General features: G+C 43.6%; 3 protein-coding genes across 4 annotated transcripts in view; all 3 read left to right on the plus strand.

Moving 5' to 3' along the window:
* The window catches only part of bcl3 (BCL3 transcription coactivator), a 21,002-nt gene extending 10,841 nt beyond the window's left edge, over window positions 1-10,161 (plus strand). For both annotated transcript variants that reach the window (XM_084471816.1, XM_084471817.1), the window contains exons 4-9: window positions 4,867-5,068; window positions 7,155-7,243; window positions 7,365-7,442; window positions 8,814-8,981; window positions 9,453-9,552; window positions 9,783-10,161. In XM_084471816.1, the coding sequence (XP_084327942.1) occupies window positions 4,867-5,068; window positions 7,155-7,243; window positions 7,365-7,442; window positions 8,814-8,981; window positions 9,453-9,552; window positions 9,783-9,823 (678 nt within the window). In that variant the 3' untranslated portion in view covers window positions 9,824-10,161. The remainder of the gene's footprint in view (window positions 1-4,866; window positions 5,069-7,154; window positions 7,244-7,364; window positions 7,443-8,813; window positions 8,982-9,452; window positions 9,553-9,782) is intronic.
* Window positions 10,162-10,307: 146 nt separating this feature from the next.
* ddx61 (DEAD (Asp-Glu-Ala-Asp) box helicase 61) lies at window positions 10,308-19,864 on the plus strand. Its single transcript, XM_084471815.1, has 13 exons — window positions 10,308-10,457; window positions 11,186-11,958; window positions 12,252-12,315; window positions 12,450-12,554; window positions 12,819-12,948; window positions 13,174-13,320; window positions 13,742-13,836; window positions 14,303-14,425; window positions 14,919-15,047; window positions 15,180-15,360; window positions 17,132-17,233; window positions 17,365-17,590; window positions 18,259-19,864. Exons 2-12 carry the CDS (start codon window positions 11,792-11,794, stop codon window positions 17,580-17,582), a joined length of 1,461 nt encoding a protein of 486 aa, XP_084327941.1. The 5' UTR covers window positions 10,308-10,457; window positions 11,186-11,791; the 3' UTR covers window positions 17,583-17,590; window positions 18,259-19,864.
* A 224-nt stretch (window positions 19,865-20,088) lies between these two features.
* On the plus strand, window positions 20,089-24,122 carry LOC311351956 (mitochondrial import receptor subunit TOM40 homolog). Its single transcript, XM_084472120.1, has 10 exons — window positions 20,089-20,149; window positions 20,728-20,939; window positions 21,061-21,128; window positions 21,228-21,320; window positions 21,583-21,684; window positions 21,782-21,887; window positions 22,423-22,545; window positions 22,755-22,831; window positions 23,039-23,141; window positions 23,313-24,122. The coding sequence occupies exons 2-10, from the start codon at window positions 20,729-20,731 to the stop codon at window positions 23,450-23,452; spliced, it is 1,023 nt and encodes a 340-aa protein (XP_084328246.1). The 5' UTR covers window positions 20,089-20,149; window position 20,728; the 3' UTR covers window positions 23,453-24,122.
* Window positions 24,123-27,506: the final 3,384 nt, after the last annotated feature.

Genomic DNA, 27,506 nt, shown 5'->3' on the forward strand with positions numbered 1-27,506 from the left:
GTAACCTTGGCCTACATCACGTCACCTGTTTTGGTCAGTGATGTCAGTGATGAGTTACCCAGACAATTCTTTCGACATCCATAAGAATGTCGAATTCTCACCACCTTACCTGATTTAAATCGATTTTTCCTGTTAAACTGATTTCACTCTGTTAAACTGGTTGAACTATACCCAACTCAACTGTTAAACTGATGAATGTACACTGTAGCAGTTCAACTGGTTTACCTCCATGTTAAATACCAGGACTGCTGGCTTCAGCTGCTGCTTGCTGCACCAGCTTAGACCCACAGCACATTTCACTGTCCTATCTTTAAACGTGTTTGTTGTTCTTAAATGTCCTTTTTTATATTGTCATGTTTACACCTTTTGTTTCTTTGGCTCCTCAAACTGTCTGTCACGCACATTCCCTGGATGTGTCCGTTAGATAACTGGGAATGGACCAAAAGAGGAACTTCTTGTTTCTAGTTGCCTGATTGATTTCACACTGCAGTTCATGACACCTGTGCTGGCTGATGTGCATGATAAACAAAAATCCCCACCCCCCATTCTGGTTTGTCTTCCTGTGTTTGCTATAACATCCACATACAACACCGGTGGCACCATCAATGGTTGTCTGAATGGTTTCTTTTATGTTTCTTGAATTATGTGTAATAACCAATTCTGATTAAAAAAAAAAAAAACATTGTCTGATGTTTTTTTTTTTCGTTGTGCATTGCTTTAACTATTCTTATTATACTTTACTGACAAGGAGGTGGTCCTGGTGCGTTTTTCAGTGTTTGGCTGTTGCATTGCATGACGACAACAAGTGGATGAGATATCACGTGAAGTGTGACGATGTTGAATGCAAGCATGGCATCATCAGGCGTCAAGTTATTCCGGTTTTTCCGCAATCATGCCAGAATGCGGCTTCAGTCTTGAGGAGGCATTCCTGGGACTGAGACTGTCCCAAGCACTGACCCTCAGCCAGCGCTGCCATGATGATCTGCCCTCTTCACCTGCTTGTTGTCTTTGACATGCTCTGTACTCTTCTATGCTTCCCCCCCCCCCCCATCATTTCCACTCCCTCCCTTCCTGCTTCTACAGCCAGACCTAATCTCTCTCTCTCTCTCTCTCTGTTTCCCCCTCTCTCTCTCTCTCTCTCTCTCTCTCTCTCTCTCTCTCTCTCTCTCTCTCTCTCTCTGTGTCTCTCTCTCGTTCTCTCGCTGTTTTCTCCCAAAAGCTACCTGAACCCTGCAGAGCCTGAGTGTTCTCAGGGTTGAGGTTTCACACGCTGCAGAGCAACGCAGCACGCTCACTTACAAGAAGTGACGTCTGTGCCAAAATCCGGCTGCTACTCTCCTTGCCACGGACGGCCTCATGATATCCTGTCATACTCGCAAATGCAAATGTCGCAGTGCCCATGTGCGCACACACACACGCACACACACACACACACACACACACACACACACACACAAATGCACATGAATATGAATATGCATTGTGCATGCACTGTTCACACACATACTCACACATGCATGCACGCACGGCACAATACATATGCACGCATATGTGCATGTACACACACGCACACAAATGCACAGCAAACAAACAAATGAACAGCCATACTATATGTACATACATACACATACACACACACACACACACACACATCCCGGAAATGGATGCATACATACATGCACATGTTTTTGATGGGGGGATCAATAACAAAGTGCCTACCAGTGCAGTTTTAATCAACAGATGTCGCCTGGGTCAGACAAAAACAAATACAGACCTAAAAATGAAATGGAGAAACACAGGGTTTCAACCCATGTATTATATGAAACCTCCGCAAGAGCAAAAGAAAGTATGCCACTTTCTCCAACTTCCCCCATTGTGTCTTTGGAGCTATTGAGATGTGTGCGTTCTTATCAGTACAACTGAAACTTCCAGATGTCAGGGCCTGTTTGGGCCTGTGCAACTGATCCAATGGAACAGGGTGGAAGAATCATGTTAAATAGATCATACTCTCACAATGACGTTCTTCCATGTCATAGTTTTATATTGACAAGGCAATATAGAGATGCCAATGTGACTCAATGACTCAGGTTGTTTTCGGGTTGGCAATGTGGTTTTGAAATGACCTGTTGGAAGCAGCCCTCAAGGAAAACTTATATTTTTGCAATGTGATCTATTATGTTGTTGTCATATGTGTGTGCGTGTGTATACGTGGGTGTGGGGGTGTTGTTTTGTATATGTGGTGCGTGTGTGTGATCTATGCATGTGTTTGTGTATGCTTCACTATCTGTCTTCCGAGAAGTCACATGACTTATGTCGCTCAGGGCTGTTCGGCTTACCTCATACTGAGGTTGATAGGGTAGTTCACTGGGGCTTTCCCCTGCTGAGCTCTCACTCTCTCTCTCTCTCTCTTTCTCTCTCTCGCTTTATTGCTCTCTCATGCTCTCTCTCTCTGGCTCTCTCTCTCTCTCGCTCTCTCTTGTTCTCTCTCTTTCTCAATCTCTCTCGCTCTCTCTGGATCTCTCTCTCAATCTCTCTCGCTCTATTGCTCTCTCTCTTGTTCTCTCTCTATCTCTCCTTCTCTGAATCTCTCTCACTCTCTCAGGATCGCTCTCTCTCTTGCTCTCTCGCAATATCTCTCGCTCGATCTCTATCTCTCTCTCTATCTCAATATGTCTTGCACTCTCTCAATCTCTCTCTCGCTCCCTGCCTCACCGCCTATTCTCTCCTCTCGCCTCCTCTTAACCCCTCTGCTTTGCTGTGTCTTCCCCTCATTTCCTCACCCCTCCTCTTCTCTCCTCGGCCCTCTCCTACCAACCCCTCCTTAAATATCCTACCTTCCTCTCTCCGCCCCTCCCCCGCCCTCCCCTACCTTCCTCTCCTCTCCACCCCTCCCCTCCCCTCCGCTGTGAGCGTCTGTTGTCTGCTGTCTGTGTGTTTGCTTCGCAAGAGTGCGCAAGAGTGTGAGCAAGGCGGTGGCAGGGGAAAGAGACGGGGTTTTCCCTTCCTTATCCTGTGTTTTCCCTGGACTCCCCTCCCAGGGCCCTCTCTTCCTCTCTCGCCCCACACCACCCCACAGCCCCCCCCCACCCCCCACCCCTGCTCCACCTCCTCCTCCTTCAAGCGTCTCCATATTGGTCCTCTAACTCTAACCCTAACCCTCATTTTAACACAGCAGATTTATATTGAACACTCACAACATTAACAACAGTCTAGATGACAACTGTGTATCCATCCATTTGTCAGGTGTGTGACGGTGTGGTGTCAACTTAGTTCTTCTTAGCTATGTGTAGAAGGCTTTCCGTCCACATTTACACAGCAGCTAATGTTTGGTAAAGGAAGTTCAAAGTACACGAATGGAGAACAGATGAAAAAAAGTGTTTGTGTGTGTGTCTCTGTCTGTGTGTGTGCGTTGTGTGTTGTGAGTCAACAGAATTCAGGGAAACGGGGAGGAACGATGGCATTGACACACTACAGGAATTCCACCAATTTTTTCTCTGTCTGAATGTGCTCTTTACTGGAACACACACACACACACACACACACACACACACACACAAACACACATATACACGCACACACACACGCACACAGGCATGCGCATAGACATGCACTCCACTCATAAATCACACCACATCTAATAATAGCATTGTTGCAAAAGCGAATCTGCAAAAGTGTTTATAAAAAGGTTTTCCAAAAAAAATGACTAATTGATGACAAATGCATATCTAACCCTAACATGCCAATAATCCTTTAAACAGTGACATTAGAGTATATTTAACATCTTGGTGCCAGGGTAGCCAATTTGATAAATACGGGGGTAGTTGTAACGTGATCATTGACGTAAGCCTAGTTATTTGCTCAAAGGATTGCGTGCCTGCTCTGAATCGATATATTCTCTGCCCAGTTTGATATGTCTTTACAATAGTGAATCGTGCTGTGGTGGCCACATGCTGCATTACTCCGATGCTACAGTACTCTACTATGTTTTCATGTCTGGGCATTTCTTATTGCTGTTGTTTGACTCTGGTTTTGGTATTTGGGCAATGTTATAAATGGCTATATTATATTATATATGATTATATTATTATTATTATATATTATTGAAATGTTTGACAATCAGACTCAGTGTGCTTGGGCATTTGTGTGTGCATGTGCGTGCTTGTGCATGCTTCTCTATCTGTGTGTGCCCGCGCACACTTGTGTGCATGTACATGCCAGACAGTTTGCGAGTATGTCATTGTGAGTAGATTGTAGTGTATATGATTGACGTTTCATGTGAAAAATCAAACTGCACCTATACTGCAGCTTGTTGTAGCAAGGCGTGAGACATCGTAAAACACCAGATTAGATCAGCCTGCTGCGTGTGACAGCTACCCGTAAGACAAGCGTGAACAAACAACCTACCAACCTGTGCAGCTCTCCAAGAGGTTCAGAGAACATGACTGGTCTAAACAGCCACAAGTTGGATTACCCAAATGCACCCAAATCACGTCAGCAGCAAGATCTGTGATGTATGATTTCTCCCACACCTGCACACATCCATGCCGCATTACTTTATTTTGTAACATCCCCATGACGAACAGACTGGTATGTTGAGTTGCCTTGTTATCTGTGTCCACATCTCTGACCAATACAACAGGTTGGATACGAATGGGCTCATTTACCAGAAACTGGCCCACTTCCTTCCTCAGTGCAATACGGACCAGAAAAACCGCCAGACGGATCTCATGTGTTGCATCAGGCTTTTAAACCGTTTACCACTAGGTGTACACTGACCTTTACCAGCGGGCCTTCTTTCATGCGGTGACAGACATTGTTTCTTTCTCACACCTGTCCTGTCCCTGTGTCCCTCCCCACCCTGCTCAGACGCCCCTTCACCTGGCCGCCATCACCCAGCACGAGGGGCTGGTGGAGGGCCTGCTCAGGGCCGGAGCCGACCCCGCCTCCCTGGACCGCCATGGCCGAACAGCGCTGCACCTCTGCTGTGAATACGGCCAGGCGGACTGCCTCGCCGCCGTGCTTGCCCACCCGTCCTCCTTGTCCTGCTTGGACGTCACGACCTTCGAAGGTACCTTCAAGTCCCGCCTCAGGAGAAGCTCTGGTTGTTGTTGGAAATCGCATGAGGATCGTATGATCGTATGTCATGTTTTTTTAGTAGCATTTCTTTGGCGTTTCTTAAATGTCGGGAGCCATGATTCGGAGGAGTTAGGATTTCCATTTTGGGACCCGGTTGACCTTTTGGATTTTTTTTTTTTTGGATTTGGAATTTTGGATGGATATAATATTTTTTCCATGTATGGCAATTTGGTTAGCTTGGGCTCCATCCTGATAACGTGAAAATCCAATTCTGTTTCGCTACATGGATCAGTCTGGACCTCTAGCCACCCACATCCATTTCCAGTTGATGACATAAACGGGCCAATCAGGGACTCTCCGTTATAGTTGAAGACGTAACATGCAGGCGGCCTCTAGGTAAGCCATAATGGCGCATCTCCCAAAGTAACAAACGGTAACAATCACATTAGTAAACACAGCCATGAGTGTCATTAACAACTATTAAACCAGAACAAGTACCCACTGAACAGAGCACTGGGACGGCGTCACAAGTTTTGTTTTTCGCCGAATGGCTGAAGGAGTATATCTGTCAAGGCAGGTTCTCCCTCCCACTGAACTCGATGTGCGTGGCTGGAGCTGGAGGGTCCAGACTGGTCCAGGTCACGTGATCAGGATGGTCTCCAGGCGTATGAGCTCATCCTGATATGCAAGTTTGTTGTTTCACATTAAAATCTGTCTGGCCTGGGCTCGGCATTTGATTATAGAAAATAAGACTGCAGCCGTGTGTTGTTCAAAACAGTCCAGCCAGTCAGAGCGACGCTGGATGCTCTCTCCGCTACTTTAATGCATTACAATTTTTCAGGACTCCATTAAAAGGGCTGTAGGTTAGATTTAAGAGCTATCACTTGGGTGTCACTTTTTAGAGAGGCCACAGCAATTCAGATATAAGTGACTGTGCTCTGTGAGAATATCTGTTTTGGTTGACTGCACGTCTGCATCAGTATGAGACCATTGAGATTTACCTCTCAAGGCTAATTTCTGACCAATCAGCACATCTCCGGTCCGATTTCACGATTCGTTAGTTAGTTAGTTTGTTCAGTCGCGTTTCCGGTAGCGGTGAGTCATGGAATGCACGGTTCTCAGCTGAGTCTGACTCAGCTCCTCCCTCGTTCTCAAACTATCGTGCAAAGGTCATCAATCAACACACAACATTACAACTAAGTTCCTTTCCTTTTTTTTCTTTCGCTTCATGTTCGGAATCGGGATGTTGTTGCCCAGGCCAGTCCCTCTTCACCACTCTGCTAACTTAACACAGTGAACAGCGAGTTGTCGAGTGCGAGTCGAGTCTGGGAGAACGGACGATAGAGACGAACGAGAGAGAACTGAAACGTGGAATTAGGTCGGTTCGTTCTTAGAGAGTCGTTCCTTCTAACTGATTCGGTCATTCCCCAAACGACCCATCACTAATGTGTTCTCTCTGCTCCGTCTCTTTACAAATCTTACCTAGAGCCCCAGTTTCCCTTAAATAACTTCTGATGTACAAATATGTCGGAAGAAATAAGACAAACGTCCCTGCGTTCACTCCATCCTCCCTTAATGTACTCCATCATCCATTACATCTGGGTCGGCTCAAACCACTTTCAGCAGATCAGATAAAGCTGTGTGTGGCTGTTGCTGTGGGTGTCACAGGTCTGGGCATGCCACGGTATGCCCTCTGCTTCCACAGTACAAATTTGAATTGACAACCAGTTGCTATGTGGGAACTTGACTCAGGTTAACTCTTGACTCAGTGAGGGAAGGATATTCTTGATTTTACTGTTTGAGGAAGTGGAAAGAATACAGACTTCTGAATATGGCCCAGGTGTAGCCATCTGATGTCATTGCATTGCATTGTAAAGAAACGCATGAATGTACTGCTGTCTCTGTGATTTTGCGTGTGTCTTTGTGTGTGCGTGCGTGTGTCTATTTTCAAGTGTGTGTGCATTTTTATTTGTGCATACAGGAGTGTTTCTGTGTGGTTTTGTCCATATGTTTTAGTTGCATATGCATGCGTTTGTGTATCTACTAACCCGATTTTGCATCTCGTCCCTCAACTCCAGGACTGAGCCCTCTCCACATCGCTGTGCAGGGCGGCCATCAGGACCTGGTCAGAATGCTACTGGACGCTGGAGCCGACATTAACATCAAGGTGGGTCTCCCCCCATGCAGTGACCAGTGACTCAGCAACAGCTATGTTTTGCAAGATAGCACGTGAGCCATTTACTGTCTCTGACTTGGGACTTTCCCCATGGCTCTTTGTTTCTTTACAGGACATCAAAAGCGGTCAAAGTCCTCTCATGTACGCGGTGGAGAGGAATAATGTGGAAATGGTCCAGTTCCTCATAGAGGTAATTAAGTATGTGTGTGAGGGTGCGTGAAGATGCCTGTGTACGGGTGAGTGTGTGTATGCATGTGTGTGTGTGTGTGTGTGTGTGTGTGTGGGTGGGTGTTTTGGTGTTTTGGTGTTTCTGCATGTGCATGTGTACGTGTGTGTGTGTGTGTGTGTGTGTGTGTGTGTGTGTGTGTGTGTGTGTGTGTGACGAGTGCACTGCTTGTTTCTTAGAGTCAGCCTATTTTAGCTTCATGGCGAGAACACTGTGTTCTATGACACACACAGCTCCTCTCTTTCCAATAGTTTCACTTTCTTTTCTAAGCTTATGAGGGCTGTGTGTTCATGCAATCTCCATTGTGATTTTACTTCTCATAGTATTGAAGAGCAAGTGAACCCACTGTTTCAGCTGGAATTTGAACACTGTGAGATTCATTCAAATCGAAATAGTGATCCAATGTGTTCTGGGCTGTTACGGCCTTGAGCCGGCCTTGTGTGTGTTACGAGTAGGGTTCGTAACACGGGCTGAGAGCTCTAGGAAGCAGGGAGGCGTGTTATCCCCATGGTTACGACCCAGGGCAACTTTGTGTAACATTTTTAATACTGTCGTTGTGCATGGAGCGTTATAATGAGCGAAGTTGTATAGTAAATGCACCACACACCGTGGCGTTATACTATAAGTGTTCTAGAAGCCTAAGCCTCACTCGGACACGGACATCAAAATAAACTGCTGCTAAGAAAAGACGTCGCAAAAGGACAAGATCTGCATTTAGAGCAGAGAGGGATGTAGTGTTTTGGGGAGGCTGGGACAAACGAATTGTACTTCTGTTTTCTCTAAATTAGGAGGTTATTTCAGTAAAAGCGATGAAATGGCATAGATGAACATGTTGTCGATCATATCAGACATATTACCACGTTTAAAACTAGATAAAAGAGTTTTGGGTTCACTTGCTCTTTAAGTGTATCTGAGAGACAGTGAAAGCAATTTGAATTGAGTCTTCATTTTTTATGCAACACCATCTTACAATATATCTATTCCTTTGTTCCATCCATTAACCTTTCTATTAATCATTCACCATCTATCCATTTATTCTTTCATCCATCTATCCATCTACCAATTAATTAATCCAGGCATCCATCCATCTATTCATACATCAATCCATTAATCTATCTATCCATCCATCCATTCATCCATTAAACCATCCATCCATCCATCTATCTTTCCACCAATCCATTTATCCATCCATCAATTCATCCTTCCATCAATATATCTATCTATCCATCTCTCCATCCACCCCCTGTACGTATACACCTTATCACGTATCGTCTCTCCCCGCCGCCTATTCATCTGTTCCCCCCCCCATGCCCTCCTTCTATCCCCCACTGGCAGAGTGGCAGCGACGTGAACGGCCAATCCAACAGTGGGAACACGGCTCTGCACAGCGCCTGTGGGCGGGGTCAGGTGGACACCGTGTGGCTCCTGCTGAAGAAAGGCGCAGACCCTGGCATCAAGAATAACCACAACGACACTCCCGTCATGGTGGCCAAGAACAAGAAGGTGAGCCGAGGGAGGGGCTGTCAGTGAACCAAAGGACAGTTGGAGGAAAGGAGGACATTTTATGTTTGTACTAAAGTGAAACCTCAAAGTGAAATGACTCAACTGTGGAGTAGTTTTTCTTCTATTTGTTAATAGGCCTATATCTTTCACTTGTAGATAACCTTCTATCTTACATGGATTTTTCAATAAGCTCCTCCCTTCAGAACATTATAATCATTATAAGGTCTGAGGTGCGTTAGGTTGTTTCTTTATTAGACAGACAGCTAATGAAATGGAATGCCATTGACTTCACTGTGTGTTGTCCCATCTAGTGGTCAAAGTAAATTAGTGCAATGTTCGCTTTCCACTTATATCAATAAACCCTTCTTTTATTTTTATTTTGAACGTCTTTCCTGAGGGAAATTAAATAGATTGTCGTTTGCTGTTGCTTAATTTATTTCTACTTGACTATATCTTCCACTTATATTCCAGATAGCAGATGTGCTGAGAGGGAAGAGCTCTAAGCTGAGCAGAAGTCAAGATCAACTCCTGCCAGTGCAATCCTCACACAGTAGCAGTTTACTAGCAATTGGTAAGGACCCACACAAGATACAAACAAACACGTGCATGCGCACTCAGGCACACAGACAGACAGAAACACACACACACGCATGCGCGAGCAAGCACACGCACACGCATGCACACACACACACACACACACACACACACACACACACACACACACACACACACACACACACACACACACACACGCACACACACAGTGACAACAGTTCATGCATTTTCCTTTTTCTCTTCCAGGGTCATCGTCCCCCAACCAAAGTCCTACATTCCACCTTTGACCATAGTTCAAATAGTCATCAAAGGCCCTATCAAACGAGAAATGTATTTCTGTTTTGTTCTGTTTTTTTTTAAATCAGTTATGGGTGCAATGTTGCTGTGTGTGATATGTTGAACGTTTCAGACTTCATGAGAGACTTGAGATTCTGTAACGTTACCGCTTGTTGTGGATTCAACTCTTGACTTCTGAAAGAAATGTTTTCTATGCATTAAATAGTTGGCAGATGCATTTCTTAGGAAAAGTAGGAAAAGTCTTTCCTACTGTTCTGTTTTATTTGTATCGTAACCTTTTTTTATTTTATAATGTAAGCAGCTAGCAATATAATAAAGTATTTTTGTACAAAACCTTTAAATATGTCTACAAGTTTGTTTTTGTTTAGTTTTTTAGAACGCGTTGAAAGGTTTAAACGCAGGGCTCTGATTGGCTGGTACGCGGCCCGGGCAGAAGGCTGCCAGCCCAAAATACGAGCGCGCGGCCATGTTGAATTGTCGGTTTTCTGAAAGAAGAGACAAAAGACAAGTGACAACACGGTGATTTCCTCGAATATACGAAATGTAATAACAGAAAAACAACCACGAAAATATCACAAGTAATGGAAAAACGCGATGGATTTGAATGGATGTAACTATTTGAAGGTAAAGGACATTTGGTCTGGTTAGAAAGTGTTTTAACCGCTAACGTGTTTGTACTCACTCGGCTAACACTAGCATGCTACATGGTTCCTGTTAGCTAGACCTCTTAGCGCTACCGTCAACGCGTATGCGACGCCTTTGTTGGCGATTTGCTAATCAAACGTTACTTGTATGTATATATCTGGCTGGGACTCGACGTTTTGCGATGGTTTGATAACGTGGCCCCGTCCCCCCGGCAGTACGCTGGGAGGTTGCTCGCTGGTTTGAAACCATTAACACGCTAACACGGGGCAACACTTGGTGTAAAGTTGTTAGCCGCGGGAAGGACAACCCAAGTTGAATGGCCCAAACTTTCCAACTTTGCCCGATCTCGACGTATAGACCCTTGTGCTAACTGCGTCACGGGTGGGTTGTAATTTAGCGTGGATATAACGTTAGTAGGCGAGATACTTTGATAATTTGTGGTCCTTATTGTACCAGTGGAGATGGACCCACGCCATGCAGTGAGTTCACAACAAAGCACAACACATTGCTCTTTTCGATGAGCTACTGGTAGGAAAGTACTTGCCATGCCATTGTGCTAATGTCTGTTCTGTTTGGTAGCTTTATTAATGTGTGATTGGTGCCATATGGTAGTAATGTTGGTAAGTGATTTTTGTATTTTATTGAGCAGCGTGTGAACTACGGTTGATTTGATCCTGGATGATAACTAATGTTTGGTTCTCTGGCAGGTAACCTGGAGTTTGCAGTAGATCACATCAAGTTTTCTAAGGACTTCGGCCTGCCGTCTCTCCATCTGGTGCAGAAGTCGAAGATCGTCGAGCCAGCGGGACAAGTTTGAAGGCTTTTTGCGCTCATTGTTTTTTGGACTTGAAATTGTCCATGTAACAAAGCTCAAGAACAATATTTCTACTACTGGTCCAATTGAATGTAAATCACAAGAGCACTTGGACTTTTAAAGCCAAGAACAACAACAACAAAAAAAACAATCACAAGGAAAACAAGACTGAGGATATGAGATTATAGAAAGAATATTACTTGGTGAAAACTTTTGACAGATATATGATCTATTTATTCATATGAATTCTACTTTCTCCCTTTTTTGGAGAGTTGTCTTGTATATAGACAATATTCATTCGTTTGGCTCTTCTTTTCAAGAGATCCGGACGTGGACACAGTGCATTCTTTAAAAAGAAAAAACGACTTTAGTTTCCTTCATATTTTAGAAATATTTTTACAAAAAAATTACAACCAAGAAAAAACTTTGAAGATAAATAAGAAAGATAGCTTTACACTGTGAAAATTGGTTTTGAAATAGCGTAACAATTCTTGAAGCCATGGCAACAGCAAGAACAGCGAATCCATCATCCATGATGGGATTAAACAAGCCAGCAAATGGGCAGCTAAGAGGACAGCCCAAGCCTGTTGGTCTACATCCATCTATCCCGCAACTTGGTGCCCCCCAGAAAATCGGCAGCATTCCCCAAAGCAGTGGCGGCATTAAGTAAGACTGGTCTGGTAGTTTCCCCTGCCACGGTTGCATGATATCATGAAATGTATTGGGATTTTACATAACGACATTTGTTAAATGGCATTTCAAAACTATCTACGTTTTGTAATTTGCAAGTGGTATTGTTTGTCAATTTTATTTTATTGTAGCTCTTCAAATATTTAACATAACATATTGTGTTGTCTTTCAAATCGCACCATTGGGCCACCCCTCTGTGAAGTATATTGATGAGTGCTTTTGTTTTTGTTGGTTAAAAATGGCACACTAACACATTGTCTTGGTATCAGATTTGGCGATGACTGGAAGAGGAGCTTACACCTGCCTCCAAAAGACACCAGAGTTAGAACCTCGGTAAGCCAATACTTCTGGACCTCAATACATTATTGTAGAATGGATTTCTGATGCGGCTGTTACTGTAGCGCTTTTTACTTTGCAACACTCTTTCGGCGGCCACTGACGAGTGTTTTCTAATCTGCACCCGACAGGATGTGACGTCAACCAAAGGGAACGAGTTTGAGGACTACTGTCTCAAGAGGGAACTGCTGATGGGGATTTTTGAAATGGGTTGGGAAAAGCCTTCTCCTATCCAGGTAATTATAACCATGTGACCTATTCAACCCTCTCAACGTCCTGAAAAAAAAAATACCCTCATAGTCCATTACTTAACGCTATTTACCTTCATGCTAACATTTAGGGCAATCTCTGCCACAAAGCAATCAATCGCCAGTGAGCATTTCAATTGTTGAGTTTAGTTTATTTGATGGTATGGATAAGCTATGCTCCGCAGTATTCGGATACATACACAAGTGTATCTTCCCCTAAATAACTTGTGTTTTGGCTCTTTGTGAATGCAGGAGGAAAGCATCCCCATTGCCCTGTCGGGTAGAGACATTCTCGCCCGCGCCAAGAACGGCACGGGGAAAAGTGGAGCTTACCTCATCCCTCTTTTAGAGAGGATCGACCTGAAAAAGGATTTCATCCAGGGTGAGAATCACCGCTAAATCTTAATGTGATCAGCTGTCTTTTTAACAGTCCTCTTATTGGTCTTGTGTTTGACAGTAGAAAGATAAGACCACTATGTTTTGATTTATTTATGTCTATTGAAGGAGAGTCAGTGGGCCTTTATTGAGTGATTACTTTTTCTGTAATGGAGGTCCGTTGGCGGCTGTGGTCTCATTGGCTGGCTTCTTTTTTTTGTTTGCGACTCAGCCATTGTCATGGTACCTACCAGAGAGTTGGCCCTGCAGGTGAGCCAGATCAGCATCCAGGTGGCCAAACACCTTGGCGGGGTCAAAGTCATGGCCACCACCGGAGGCACCAACCTGAGGGATGATATCATGCGTCTGGACGAGACTGGTAATTAAAACCTGATGAGGAAATCAACTAAATTGTGGACTTTATGTTATAGAGTTTGCATTTATTTAGATTTTTTTTTAATTGAATATTTGCCATCAGAAAATAACCTGATGGGTTATTTACCAAGGCATTTGGGATCCTTTATTCCCTTCTCGCTGTGGATATGACCATAAAGCAGATCTATTCCAGTAGGTTCTGCTAGCAACCCTGCTGTGGACACCTGCTGGGAACATCAAATCTCAATGCAAAGTGTATTAAATTAAATTCCGCATGACTATTAATTCATTAAAGCATTCATCCATGTGCTTTGCATGTCTGTACGGTTGAACAACTTGTATAACTCCAATGATTAAATATTAAAAGTTAAGCGTTAAAAGCTTATCCCCTGTGATATAATGCTCTTCCTCTGTTTCAACAACAGTTCATGTGGTGATTGCCACACCAGGCAGGGTCCTGGACCTGATCAAGAAGGGCGTGGCCAAAGTGGACAGAACTCAGATGATGGTGATGGATGAGGTGAGAGGGGCCCTCCAAGATTGATTGTGGGCGGGGCAGCATCATTCCATTTGAGCAAAATTGCTCGTCTTGCCAAGAGTAAGGCAAATGAAATCATGCGCCATTCGGTAGGAGTGAAATTAGGATTATTTCCATCAGTAACACCAAAGAGAGCCAATAGAGGGTCCCGGTCAAGTTTCTGATTGGTATGTTGGATAGGGTAAGAAAAAAGTGGGGGCAAAGCCAGTACATGTGCATAAGTGTGGTCATCAGTTTTGCATTTTTCGCAAGTAGGGATTATATCGGGGTAGATGTTTGACAATTTGACCTTTAGAAATGTAGGCCCTATGAACAATCTTATTGTATGAGGCAGTGTCTTGCACATATTGATGATTTATGTATTGACGAGAGGATGGAGTCCCAATGTTCATCGTCCAGTGTTTATCATGCGATTCTTTAATTCAACCCTCCTGGTCTCCCTCTACAGGCGGACAAGCTCCTCTCTCAAGACTTTGTCGTCCTGATAGAGGACATTATCAGCTTCCTGCCCAGGGAGAGACAGATCCTGCTTTATTCTGCCACCTTCCCAACAAGCGTGCAGAAATTCATGGTAAGCAGTAGTGCTGAAAAGAGGACATCTTTTCGTTTAGTTGGTAGACAAATTATTTTATTCAGAAAAATGTTAATCACAAGTAAAACATTTGCTGTCTATCTCCATGAATTCAGATTTGTCCCCATCTATGGGCGTCTTTCTCAGTTAGTTGTATTGGTAATATATTGATGTAGACCTAGATTTTCTTTATCCTAACAATGAATCGTAGCTTGACTGTCTTGTCTGTGTTCGGGCTGTCTCACGGTAGATTACTTTTATTACAATGCAATATTTTTCTATTGTCATCGTTGTTTGGTGGTAGTGAGTGGAGTTTTGCACTGCATCTATGGAAGACGGGTGCTTAAGTATCTATCTATTCATTATTCTATAGGCCATAAGTATTAAAACCGAGCAAGACTCGTTGAAGTTGGCAAATTGCATTCGAGACAATGTCATACGTGCTACAATGAGAAGGCATGGGCATGAATATTGGTACGTTTCTCCTCAACAGAACAAGCACCTGAAGAAGCCCTATGAGATCAACCTGATGGAGGAGCTCACCCTGAAGGGCATCACCCAGTACTACGCATACGTGACCGAGAGGCAGAAGGTCCACTGTCTCAACACCCTCTTCTCCAGGGTAAGTGCACTGTGCTCAAAGCCAGCATGGATATAAAACGTGATAATAAAACTTCTGGCACTCTGCTGTGCCCCTGTAGTTTATTCTTTGTAACCCTCAGTCTCATTAGTATGTATGTTTCTGTCCCCATAGCTCCAGATAAACCAGTCGATCATCTTCTGCAACTCCACCCAGAGGGTCGAGCTCCTGGCCAAGAAGATCACCCAGCTGGGCTACTCCTGCTTCTACATCCACGCCAAGATGATGCAGGAGTACAGGAACCGAGTGTTCCACGACTTCAGAAACGGACTGTGCCGGAACCTGGTCTGCACAGGTAGGCCAACCAGTCTTTTAAACAGGGATGCTGATAACTCGCCTTATGGTCAAGGTTGATTTTATGACAAGATCCACATTTTTTGGGGGGGGGGGGGTTAACCAGGAGGGTGGGGCCCCTGTACTTCCACCTGTATTTAAATTTCAGTCAATTCCCCACGGCTGGAAAGATCAGCCGAGGAAACATCAGGCTGACTATATATATTTGGTGTGTTTTACTTTAGCTTGACTTTAAATTAAGCTGGCCGCTGAGTAGTTTACATGTTGGAGTCTAAATTCAGGACCACTTTCCTTCTTGTTGCACTACTTGGGCTGGGCCTCAATCAGTTAGCCCGACTCGGACTGAGAGACCGTCTGGTGCGTGAGGCACAGAGCTATACCCGTTTCTACAAGTGCAACAAATGTGTGGAGGAAGAACCTCTATGCTTGCATTGCTCTCGGTTCTGTCATCTTCTTCCACTGACCGTAACTTATCGTGCGTGTAACTGCACAGGGCTCCAGAGTGCGCCTAATTTGGTCGCACATGCGACCAAAATATTTAAGGGTGCGACTAATAATTTTTCTAGGTCGCACCTGACGCTGCCCGGGTGAAAACATAATTTTCCTTTGCATCATCTCTGTGTTCTCCTGTGACCGAACTCACACTCGTGGTAGGATCATATCGTGGTCTAAACCAATAAGAGAAAGAGCTTGGTCGGCTCTTTGCCTCTGATTGGCTGTGGTCTTGTTCACTGCTTGTGTGTGTTTAAAAAAAAAATTGCAAGCGACCTGAGTGCCAGAGTAACTTAAACGGAGAAAGAAAATAAATGCGACAAAAGACAAGGGAAAATGAAGAGAGGTTGAAAGTAACTTAAAAAACAGCCTACTGTTCCAACCAGACCTACTACTGAGAGTCTGGACCCCATGACCCCCACACACAAACTTAAACACGCAATAAACGGCAGGCGTATTAAACAACCCAGCTGTCCTAAAGGACAGCGCGGAGCGCGGATCAGTCTATCTCCTCTCCCTCTCTAATTATTGAACAAGCTTACAAGGTAGGTTGGATTTATTGGGTTGTTTAACACGCCTGCCGTTTATTGCATGTTGCACGTTTGTGCGTGTCGTGGGGTCAAGTAGCTATTTTAATGTTTTGCGTTATCATTAATAAGCACATTTTTAAATTTAAAACATGATCATTGCACACCGGGTTTATATTTTTTTACTTTTGTTGGTAGGACCACGAGTCTCATGCAGGCCTTTATTAATCTGTAACCTATATGTTTACAAACATATAGGACAGCGTGGCTCTGTCTTCCATCTCCTCTCCCGATGTCAACCAAAGAGCACATCACCTGTACTGTAAATCATCTCGGCCCCATTCATTGTGACCCGCCCCCATTCAGAACTTGTAGTTGTGCATTTTTGACGCGTCAAATCACCAAATCAATTGTATCGGTAAAGAGATTTACTTTTTAATTTGGAGTTAGTATATTCAATTGCAGCAAAATAACCTATAAATATATGATGTATAGTGTTGGAGCACAATGTTGTTTTATAGGTGAATAACCCTTTAAGCACAAGCCCTTTTATTTGGAAATGTTTTATTTTGAAATGTTCAATTCCGGCTAGGTGAAGCACTTGAAACCCCCAAATTTTTGGGTGCACCAAAATTTTGTGCTGGTGCACCTAAAAAGAAAAGTTAGGCGCACCAGTGCAACCAATGCAAAAAGTTAGTCTGGAGCCCTGCTGCATGGACACCTGGCTGACAATTTCCTATTGCTTTCCCTCAGATCTGTTCACCAGGGGTATCGACATCCAGGCCGTGAATGTGGTGATCAATTTTGATTTCCCCAAAAATGCTGAGACCTACCTGCATAGGATCGGCAGATCAGGTAAACGGGCACTGTAGCCAAATGAAAGAATCCTTTGACTACAGAAAGGACTCGTGTTTTCTGAGTGACAATTCCAGCTCCTCTGAAGCAATTCAATACAGTCTAAACCCCTCTCCCCTTCTCTTCTGCAGGGCGTTTTGGTCACTTGGGGTTGGCCATCAACCTCATCACCTCCGAGGATCGTTTCAACCTGAAAGGCATTGAGGATCAGCTGGTGACCGACATCAAGCCCATTCCAGGCAGCATTGACAAGAGCCTCTACGTGGCCGAGTTCCACTCAGTCAACCCCGACGACGACGATGACGATGGGGGCATCGAGGGCAAACACAAGGGTCTTGGAGCAATCTAAATCAATTGGTGAGTTGTTGTTTTTTTTTGTTCTTTTGTTTATATAAGAAAAAGCATGAATGGTATTCGACAATGTAAAGAGATGTAACATTCAAGAGCTGCTTATTGAGTGCATATAGTTAGAAATGGCATCTCTTTCTGTCAGCCTTAGGAGAGTTAAATACGCTGTATCGGATTTGAGTGGCCTGCTCCCACCTAGGTATGAGCCAATAAAGATTTTGGACAACTCCAGTCTTATTCTTAAACAATCAAGACATCATTTCCCTCATTTGTTTGTTATCCATTTTGCCTGTCAATCACATGTGCGAGAAATTATACACTTCTCAATGGCAGAGAAACTTGAAAGAAGAATGTTTGGGTTCAGTTTCTAAATCTTGGTCCCTTTTGACTCTCGACATCTCTGAACTCTTACCTACAGCAGCTTGTACTCGGTCCAACCCATCAAATCCAGGCACTGTGGATGTTCGAGAGTTAAAAACGACCATAGACCAGTCAGGGCTGTTGAAGCTAAACTCTTAAATCAAGTGGATTAGCAGAGGCTTTAGGGGGGGGCTTTCGTGGTGATAAGTTTCCCTCAAGATTTAATGGGTCGTGGGACTACATGGGCAACGGCGTCTAAGCCAGCTGTCCCAGGGCCAGTCGCATGGTTGTAACCTGACTTGAAACATGTTTTTCAGGGCATGTGGCGTCTGGCATTCATCACACCTTCAGAGAAGATTCCAAGGGAAGATCTCCATCCTCCGCTACACCGTCGAAATGGTCCAGTTTTATTTTTATTTTGTAAATGTTTGTTTACAGCAAGTCAGGCTACCAATGCAGGGTTAAAGCACACGTACACACAGTGGACTTGTTTGGTTTTTCCACAGACAACCATCTGTCAATCATCTAGACACTGCTTCTTTCACTCCCCTGTTTATTGATGTGAACTTTGACTTTAGTTGAACCCACCAGTTCTGTCTTGTTTCCTTTTTACAGTAGTGTCAAACCAGAGGCATCCTCAGTTTTCACCATGGTTTGATATAGTAATGATAATGTGAATTCAAAGGCAGACATGACCTATTCATTCAAGGTCCTACATCTTCCATTTTGATGAAAGCCCCTTTTGCATCGTTCTGCTGGTGGAGAAACAGGATGTGGGGGGGAAACGAAACCAAAGCTAAATGCTACGCCTGAAATTTACAGGCTAGGGTACAGGCCATCTAGAATCTCCTAGATGATCCAAGTGAATTTCTCACCCGCTCCTGAAATGCTGTCTTGTTAAACACTGCCGTGGTGTGATGGGCCAAACATGTTGACAAATGATTTTTGTTTATTTTTTTAATAGTCAAGTGTTTACTAAATAAGAAGTTGCTGCCAATGTGTTGAATCACACACTTTGTTCAACACTGGCCCATTAATGAGTGAGCTTGTTTACTCTTAAGTTGTATTATACATCTACCTACAAATTGGCAGCACTTTGCAGCTTTTTCAGTTTTTGAACAGGTGAACTGATTGATTAGGGGCTTTAGTCAACATGGACAAGTTTCTCATTTTATTTAAAATGATTCATTTGTTTTGTATTAACACTCAAGTGCCTTAAACAGATGGATCCCTTCTGCAGTTTAACTTTCTGTATTCTGATATATATATTTTTTTCCTGGAGGACTTCTCGGTCTAAAATAAGCCTGGTGTTCTCTCATAAGGGCACGTCACTCAACGAATGAGAGATTATTCGGTTTGGCATGGAATCAATCGATCATTTTGTCACCCTCCAAATAGACAGGCTCTTTTTTTCCCCAGACTGGTTTTCAGGACATAAATTGCACAATACGTCACTCAAATTCAGTTTCCCTCGTTCATCGGTACATTCTGCCGTCATTCTTCGCCTATTCATCGACTCATTTCAAAATAATGGGAAACACCAGCAATAAAGGGACCATTGTTTTTGTGACCCTGAAATATCTGTCGCTTTTATGTGTTTTTAATGTGTCTGACTGTGTACTCAAAATCTAGGCCAATATGTAGTTTTGTCTGATGGTGGATTCACTTAAATTTGTACGGGGAGCAAGAGCAAATACCACTACCTGCATTTTGTAGCCGTGACTGTTCATGTTTTTTGTAAGCACAGTTGAAATGTTCAACTCGATGACCAATTCTGTCTGAGCTCCACAACTATGGAGATACGGATGCCTTTGTTAACTTCTGTTGTGACAGCTGGTGGTACGGATGCCAAGTTTGTTTTCTGTGAAGTGATAATAAATGCCAGCGCCTCAAAAATTGAATAAAAGTCAAACCTAAGCTCCCCTTCTGTGTCTTTCTTCATTCTTGATAATTGTATTCAAGGTTTTCAAAACATGCCATCTTGCATTTAGATTACGTCATGCATTTTTGAATGTGTGCATTCAGATGAAGCTGTACCTTGTGTCCTTCGACTCTCCGAGTTGCGCGTCTTGGCCCGTGGCAGCTGAGCCCAAACCCTCAGTCACGGTAGCCAATCACAGAAAACGGACAGGCGAACGTCATCTGCCGTCACTGACGTAGTGGTGAACTTTACCGGCGACAAACTCAACACGGACCTGCACTGCTAACGTGAGTAAATCTCGCAATTATAAAGACTTTATTTAAAACTCACCCCACCGATGCACCTTGCACCTGTTACTTTGTGGTTTGGGTGCATGGTTTGCCTAAACTCGTAACCGCCCACTATGCTATCATGTCTGCTAACCCATGTGCTAAGATTGCCTTGACGCTAGCATTTGGAGGTTAATTAATGCTAGTCGGATAGCTCGATTTGAACCTGCAGGAATTGGGCCATGTTGGGGATTTGCGAGTATTTAAATGGGACACTATTCGAAATGTATACAATAATTATGAATAAGGTCTCTGTTTAAACCTAATCTAGTTGACCGCAGCCCTAGTAATGTTACTGCCTGACTGTCGTGCTCGGCGGAAGCTACCAATGTCAACGACTTAAACTTGAATAACTTGCACAGTGACTAGCATTATGCAGGTCTAACCTGATGGTCACTAGATGCAACTCCAATACTTCATGACATCACTTCGTCTGTCAGGTAGTTTGCTTGGTCTTGATCGTACCCCTGCGGTTTCTATACACCTGTGTGTGTGTGTGTGTGTGTGTGTGTGTGTGTGTGTGTGTGTGTGTTTAGAATGGGCAGTGTGTTAGCTGCCAGCTCCCCAGCTCCAGCCGCCACCCCGGCTGGAGGTGGTGCACCAGGTGCGGGCCTGGGGTCATTCCCTCCTGGGTTCGGTATGCCTTCGTTATCGCCAGCCTCTCCACCGTCAGGCCAGGCGGCAGAAGATGCAGACAACCTCCTCCAAAATCCAGGCACATACGAGGAATGCCATCGAAAATGTAAAGGTCTGACACCGGCATCATTTTCGGGTTTTGTTTTCACTTCATGTTGTGATCATTCGTTACATTTCTGTATTCTGCTTGGAGTAAGAGGGTTTTACAAGGCATCTTGTTTTGTATTTTATAGAGGTGTATCCTATGCAGATGGAAGGTGTGCGGTTAGTTGTCAACAAAGGTCTAAGCAATCACTTCCAGGTGAGTCATGTGTATATGAATCAATGCTTACTTATAAGTTATAAAAATGCGTAAATGCTAACGATACGTCTCTGAGCATTGTGTTATTGTGTCCCCCAGGTCAACCACACAGTTAACCTCAGCACCATTGCGGAGTCTGGGTACCGGTTTGGTGCCACTTATGTCGGCACCAAGCAGACCGGACCTGCTGAGGTAGGAGCTAGGATCAAAGTTTCCACTTTGTCTGAACAAGCCCATGGCCCTTTTATTCAGTCACTTTGTGGCTTCAAGAGCATGTCAATTGTAGCTTTAGAATACCAGCTGAGGTGGGTCTTGTGTCTGGGCTACTTCTGTCCGAATTTCACCTAGAAAGAACTGTTTACATTTATGGAACAGAACCTATGACATGACAAAGTTGACGGGTCAGGGACATTTTAAAGTTCTGGTATTAAATATGTGTAATTCTTGCCTCCAGTCATTCCCAGTGATGGTTGGAGACATGGACAACACTGGCAGCCTCAACTCCCAGATCATCCACCAACTAACCTCAGCACTACGTACCAAAATAGCAATTCAGGTATGCAGGCCCTTTAGATCTGTTGACGCATTCATCATGTGTTTACTATATGCATTGTGTTGGTAGTAATTTGTGTCCTGTATTTTATGTGCTATAGACTCAGCAGCAGAAGTTTGTAAACTGGCAGTGTGACCTGGAGTATCGGGGCGTGGACTTCACCTCAGCAGTAACACTGGGAAATCCAGACATCCTCGTGGGCTCTGGTAAATATTTAACACCACAAATTGGAAAAGAAAAACTTGATTAAAAACTGTGCCTCGTGAATCGAAAAATCATGAATCATGCACGGCGCAGGGTTCTGCTGCTGGTCAATTGAGAAAGACTGTAATCCAGAACTATTAGCAGTTGATTTACAAGGAGAAGGTAGCGGGTTGTCATATGCTGTGGACATTGGGACATCCTCCTTCGGTATGCTCTTGGTCGGATAAGAGCCAATTGCCCAACTGTCCAGAACGTGTCAGACCTTAGAGAATCGGTGCCGACCGACCAGTCTAAATGACAGTTTGACAGATGATTGGTCTGTCGACCAATCAACGGACGGCGTGTGTAGCTCAAACTTGCCAGGACCCTTCCAGGCGTCTCAGTACCCCAACGGAGGAGTGCTGCGAGATGAGTACGGCTCAGTCCGGATCACGCCCACTTTTGGCGGTGGAACCGCGACCCATGCCGCAAGTCGAAATGCACCATAAGTAAGCCCAGATCAAGTCAGTTGAAACCACACTGGCTGTGTTCCCCCAGGCATTCTGGTGGCTCATTACCTCCAGTCCATCACGCCAGCGCTGGCACTGGGAGGAGAGCTGGTGTACCACCAGAGACCAGGGGAGGAGGGTGCGGTGACGTCCCTCATTGGCAGGTACACAGGTAAGGCCTTCTGTGACACCGCTTGCCTATCTGCAACATTCGGGAACTCACCAAATGACTTGCGCTAGTGTAGTTTACAAATATATCAATCACTTTGACTATTTTTTTACATCTGAACATTGAGTAAAACTTGGTTTAAAAAGTTTGAACTGGATTCTTTGGTTTAGTTAGCTATATTATTTGTTTTCTTTGATATCTTTTCCAAATAGGTGAAAATTACGTCGCTACATTGACTGTTGGGGGAGCTGGGGCCCATGCTACGTACTACCACAAAGCTAATGAGCAGGTATGCAGCTTTGAGGACATATTCACATCATGGTCATAACAAGCACAACTGAAGGAAGAGTTTTGCATTTCAGAGTTGTATAATGCACCTAGGATATTTGATTTTTCATATATTTTAATAATTTTAAAGAACAGCTGAGAGTCTATCTGATTTATGATTTTCTGTTGTTGTTGGATATATCAAACTATTTTACTGCCTCTGTTACAGTTGCAGCTAGGGGTTGAGTTTGAAGCAAACACGAGGATGCAGGAAACCGTAACATCTGTCGGCTATCAGGTGGATCTTCAGAAAGCCAACCTGCTCTTTAAAGGTAATTTTACTCAAGAAACGTGAACTCAAAATGAACACGGCTGTTCCCTGTTAATCATCTAGGCCTCTGGTTCTGCCTCTTGTCTTCTCCAACTCTGTGTGGTCTAGATACTGTTAATAATCTAGGCCTCTGGTTCTGCCTCCTTGTCTTCTCCAATCTCTTGTGATCCAGGCACCGTGGACAGTAACTGGATGGTGGGCGCCACCCTGGAGAAAAAGCTCCTGCCTCTTCCACTCACACTGGCCCTGGGGGCTTTCCTCAACCAACGCAAGCATAAGTTCCAGTGTGGTTTCAGCGTCACCATTGGCTAGTGGGCTTCCCCCCGCAGCCCCCGATACAGCTTGAGGGCCTCCCTCAAAAGACACCGGATACACCAGAGATTCTCTCGTAGCTTTCTGAGACAGCAAGGGGGAGAGAAAACAACCCCTTCCAAAGAGCCAGGACTGACCAACGCCATGCCCTCACACCGTAGCTCCACTCTCTTTTTTTCTGTACGGTGCGTTGGATTTCATGACAGCATTGGCAGAGTGAAAGCCTCCGGTTATGTGTGTGTGAATGTTGTGTGTTATGTGTGGGTGAAAACAAAATCAGGAGGAGCAGTTTGCCGTAGTAATCAAGTATGGTCAATCACAAATAAATGTAATTTTTCTACCACTGGATATACTTGCTTGCTGGGATGAGGTCAGGTGGGACTGTACCTTAGAAAGGACACTTCAAAATATGATTCAATGGAAGAGGAATATCCAGCTCATGAATGAGGTCAACCCATGGGTTTTGATCAATTTGGAGAAAATGAAAAAGGCCATTATAACCAGTGTGGGCTGTTACATAGTACGGGTGAATTCAATGTTTAGCTCTTCAAGTTATTTGCTGTGAACGAATGAGCCTGTCAATGTACATATGATGCCATTATCAATGTAAATGTTGCCGTCCTGAAAATCACTACCCCATCCAGCCCGCCTGATTAAAAGTCTGACAGTATTTATTTTGTCTCATCACCTGGCAACAGGAACAGTTGCCCCCCCTTTGACACTGCACTAGGCTAAGTGATTGGCTTCATCTCACGCAGATTTGGGTTGCGGGATGCTGGTGACTCCCAGCTGATGAACTAAAACCTGTCCATTACATTCATGTTTAAAGGTGCCATGACATGCCACCAGGTGTGGTGTGATTAGCCGTTACAAGCCGTTTTGGAAATCAGCCCCTTAAGACATCACAGGTGTGCGTGTCCGCCTAGATCTGTGACGGATAGATGAGCAACGTTTGCTACAGTCCACTGGGTAGGCTGATAGACTGATCTATCAAGCGCGCATCTAGCCGGACACGCCCAATTTCTAATCGCACCACACCTGGTGGCATGTCATGGCACCTTTAAAATAAGTCGCATTTTGGGACATTTTGCAATTCTTTCAGATTTGCTGCCACCACAGGTCAGGTATGCTAAATGTTCATTATTATAACCTTAGTGCCACTAAGGTTATAATAATGATATATAACTAACCACTAAGTTAGTGGTTAGTGTCGTTTTATTCAAAGGGCCATAAGGCCATAGCAACCGTTGAAGCGCTGCAGCAGGCGTCGCACTCTGGCCAAGAACCACACTGGTGGCTATTGTTAAAAGGTGGAGCTGCTAATGAGAAGTACAGGCCAATTTGGAGCAGGAAATAACATTTTGGTTGAAAAGTCTAGGTTTTAAAAATGGGTTATACTGAGAGAGATTTCACTTCAAACTTCAAACTACTTCAAATCCACTGCAAATCCATGTTGGCAATGTTGTCTGGTCTGGCCATGTTTAGGAATTGTTACAGGAACAAAGACTTAATCTGCAATACATTGATCTGTCATATACGAGACTATTAAATTAATATACTATTATGATTGCAAAACGGACCCGTTTCAGGCACAGGATTTATTATTTAAAATTAAACATCCAGTTAACGAGACATCACCTCTGTCATCTTGCGCCTCCCAGTGGACAAGCTGCCAATGAGAAGTATATGGAGGAGGAAATTACATTTTCGGGCTGAAAAGTATGGGGTTAAATTGGTTGCACTTGAGCTCCATCGAGAACTCTGACATTAAAGACATAACAATTTTTCTGTGATTGTGTACAACGGGCTTTACCAATAAGCAGAATACTAACACTTGAATGTTATGTAATACTTTATCGAGTCTCGAACATATGGGGACTAAGGGAAATATCCTTGAATATCTTTGTTGAAGTTAAATCAGCTAAGAATGATTATTTGGGATTGTGTTAATTGTATTGTTTCAATTAGTAATATTATTTTATTGTATCACTGTTAAAAAATAGATATTGATCTGTTCACAACATATACACAACTGTATTTAGGTGTGTTATTTTGGTGTTGAGGTAAATATGTTCTGTAAGTTGTAAGAAGTGGAGTCTGGGTTTGGCTTAGAGTGAGGAAAGGGTTTAGTGACAGAGTGAGGAGCTGGGAAGCATCACAGGGCCGTCTGTCCCATTCACCTGGAGTAGAACATGTGCTGAGGTTGGTAGAAGTCTTGCACAAGGGGAGACACTTTCATACTGTACATGGAGGTAACTAAAAAACAATGCACATGTTATCACAAATAAGACATCAACAAATAGTGTGTGTGTGTGTGTGTGTGTGTGTGTGTGTGTGTGTGTGTGTGTGTGTGTGTGTGTGTGTGTGTGTGTGTGTGTGTGTGTGTGTGTGTGTGTGTGTGTGTGTGTGTGTCAAATAAAAAATAAGGAAGATGAGGAAACTCACCTCACATGAGGATGCTGGCCCTGCTTCCTCTCAGGCTGTGTCTGTGTCAGATGATTTATCTTGAAGACTGACTTTAGGCCGAGACTTGGGTTCACCAAAAGGTGAACCCAATGCATGATCATAGTATGATCAGAGTCATACTATGATCATACCTGGAGGAAAAAAATTAATAACTCTGTTCAAGTTGTTTCGTTCAGGTATCCTGAACGTATCATATACAGGTAAGTGTTAGTAATATGATAGGTGTGAGAAGGGTTAATGTTATAGGGTTATAGGGTTAGTTTTTAGGGTTACTAAAAGGATTAGGGTTATGAATAGCTTAAGACCAGTGGTTATGGGGATAGACTCTCCGAATGGTTCTGGGTTCCTACCCCATATCTGTGGTAAACCTGTACCCTTGAGCAAGATGAATCCTAACCTCATTATTTAAAAAAAAAAAACTTCATCAAATATCTGAAGATGATGACCAACCAATTCCTTCATGATAAAAACACGTTCTGCTAATTCCTTTAGGCTTTTATTGTCATGAAAGGTATAAGAAAAATGTGACTATACATCTTTGGAGTACAATTATGACACTATTATTATTGAAACCCACCTGACCATCCCCTGGCTTTGCGGTTACATGGATCAGTGTGAGAGTTCTGGTCCAGCCTTTAAACGGCGGCCTGCTGCCACAGAGGAGGCAGTCTGGCATCATGCTCACACTAGACGGAAGTCAACCATAACGCATAATGCGTCACACACATCAATCAGCCTATATAGAGTATACAACAGTTCAATGTTACACCGAAGATAAAGTGGGACCCACCAGGCTCAGCCTTTGGTTGATTCGGTTGACTGTCGTCATTTATTTACAAGCTAATGTTAATGCCTCTTGATGTCACCAAATACTACTAACCATTAGGCCATCCTGCATTTTTTTTTGCCCAAGATGGAGAGTGAAGCACATACCTTCCCTATGATTGGTGGTATATTTGCTATGAATTTATTTAAAAATAATAATAATAATACAAGGGCTCAATACGAAATGTTTGAAGTGGATACACTAATCAAACCTAGAATTGATGTGTGTTAGACTCCCAGCAGAAGGAGAAATGAAAAAAATAAACGTAATTGGTCATTTTTTTCATTAAGGTTAGCCAATTCTTAAATATCCTCAGCCGGATCTTTTTGGAACATCCCTCATGATGTATTTCAATAGGGACACACATCTTGGTTCGAAAAATGTATAGCAATCATCTCATCGCGATGTATTTTTTTGTTCTGCTCGCATCTACCACCGCCGCTAGGGGACACTGTAGGACTGTGGACAACATCGTGCATCTGTTTTTGAATTTCAACTGCTTCAAAATCTTTTAAATGTTTACTTTTTGTGACTTTAGAAAACAGCATTACCATTTCTAGCCTTTCCAAAGAAAGATATTTTTTTTAACGCGTGTGATCCTAAATTTTGGAAATCCTATGGAGAAAACACTGAGCAATTTCACAACTTTATGGGGAACATGAGGCCGCATATTTCCTCCAGCATGCGACGCAAAAGTGAAGGTTTACTTTAAGACAAATAATTAAATCTACATCAGACTTAACTATTACATATCAGAAACAA

The sequence above is a fragment of the Micromesistius poutassou genome (genome assembly GCF_964030765.1).
Source record: "Micromesistius poutassou genome assembly, chromosome: 8".
NCBI lineage: Eukaryota > Metazoa > Chordata > Actinopteri > Gadiformes > Gadidae > Micromesistius > Micromesistius poutassou.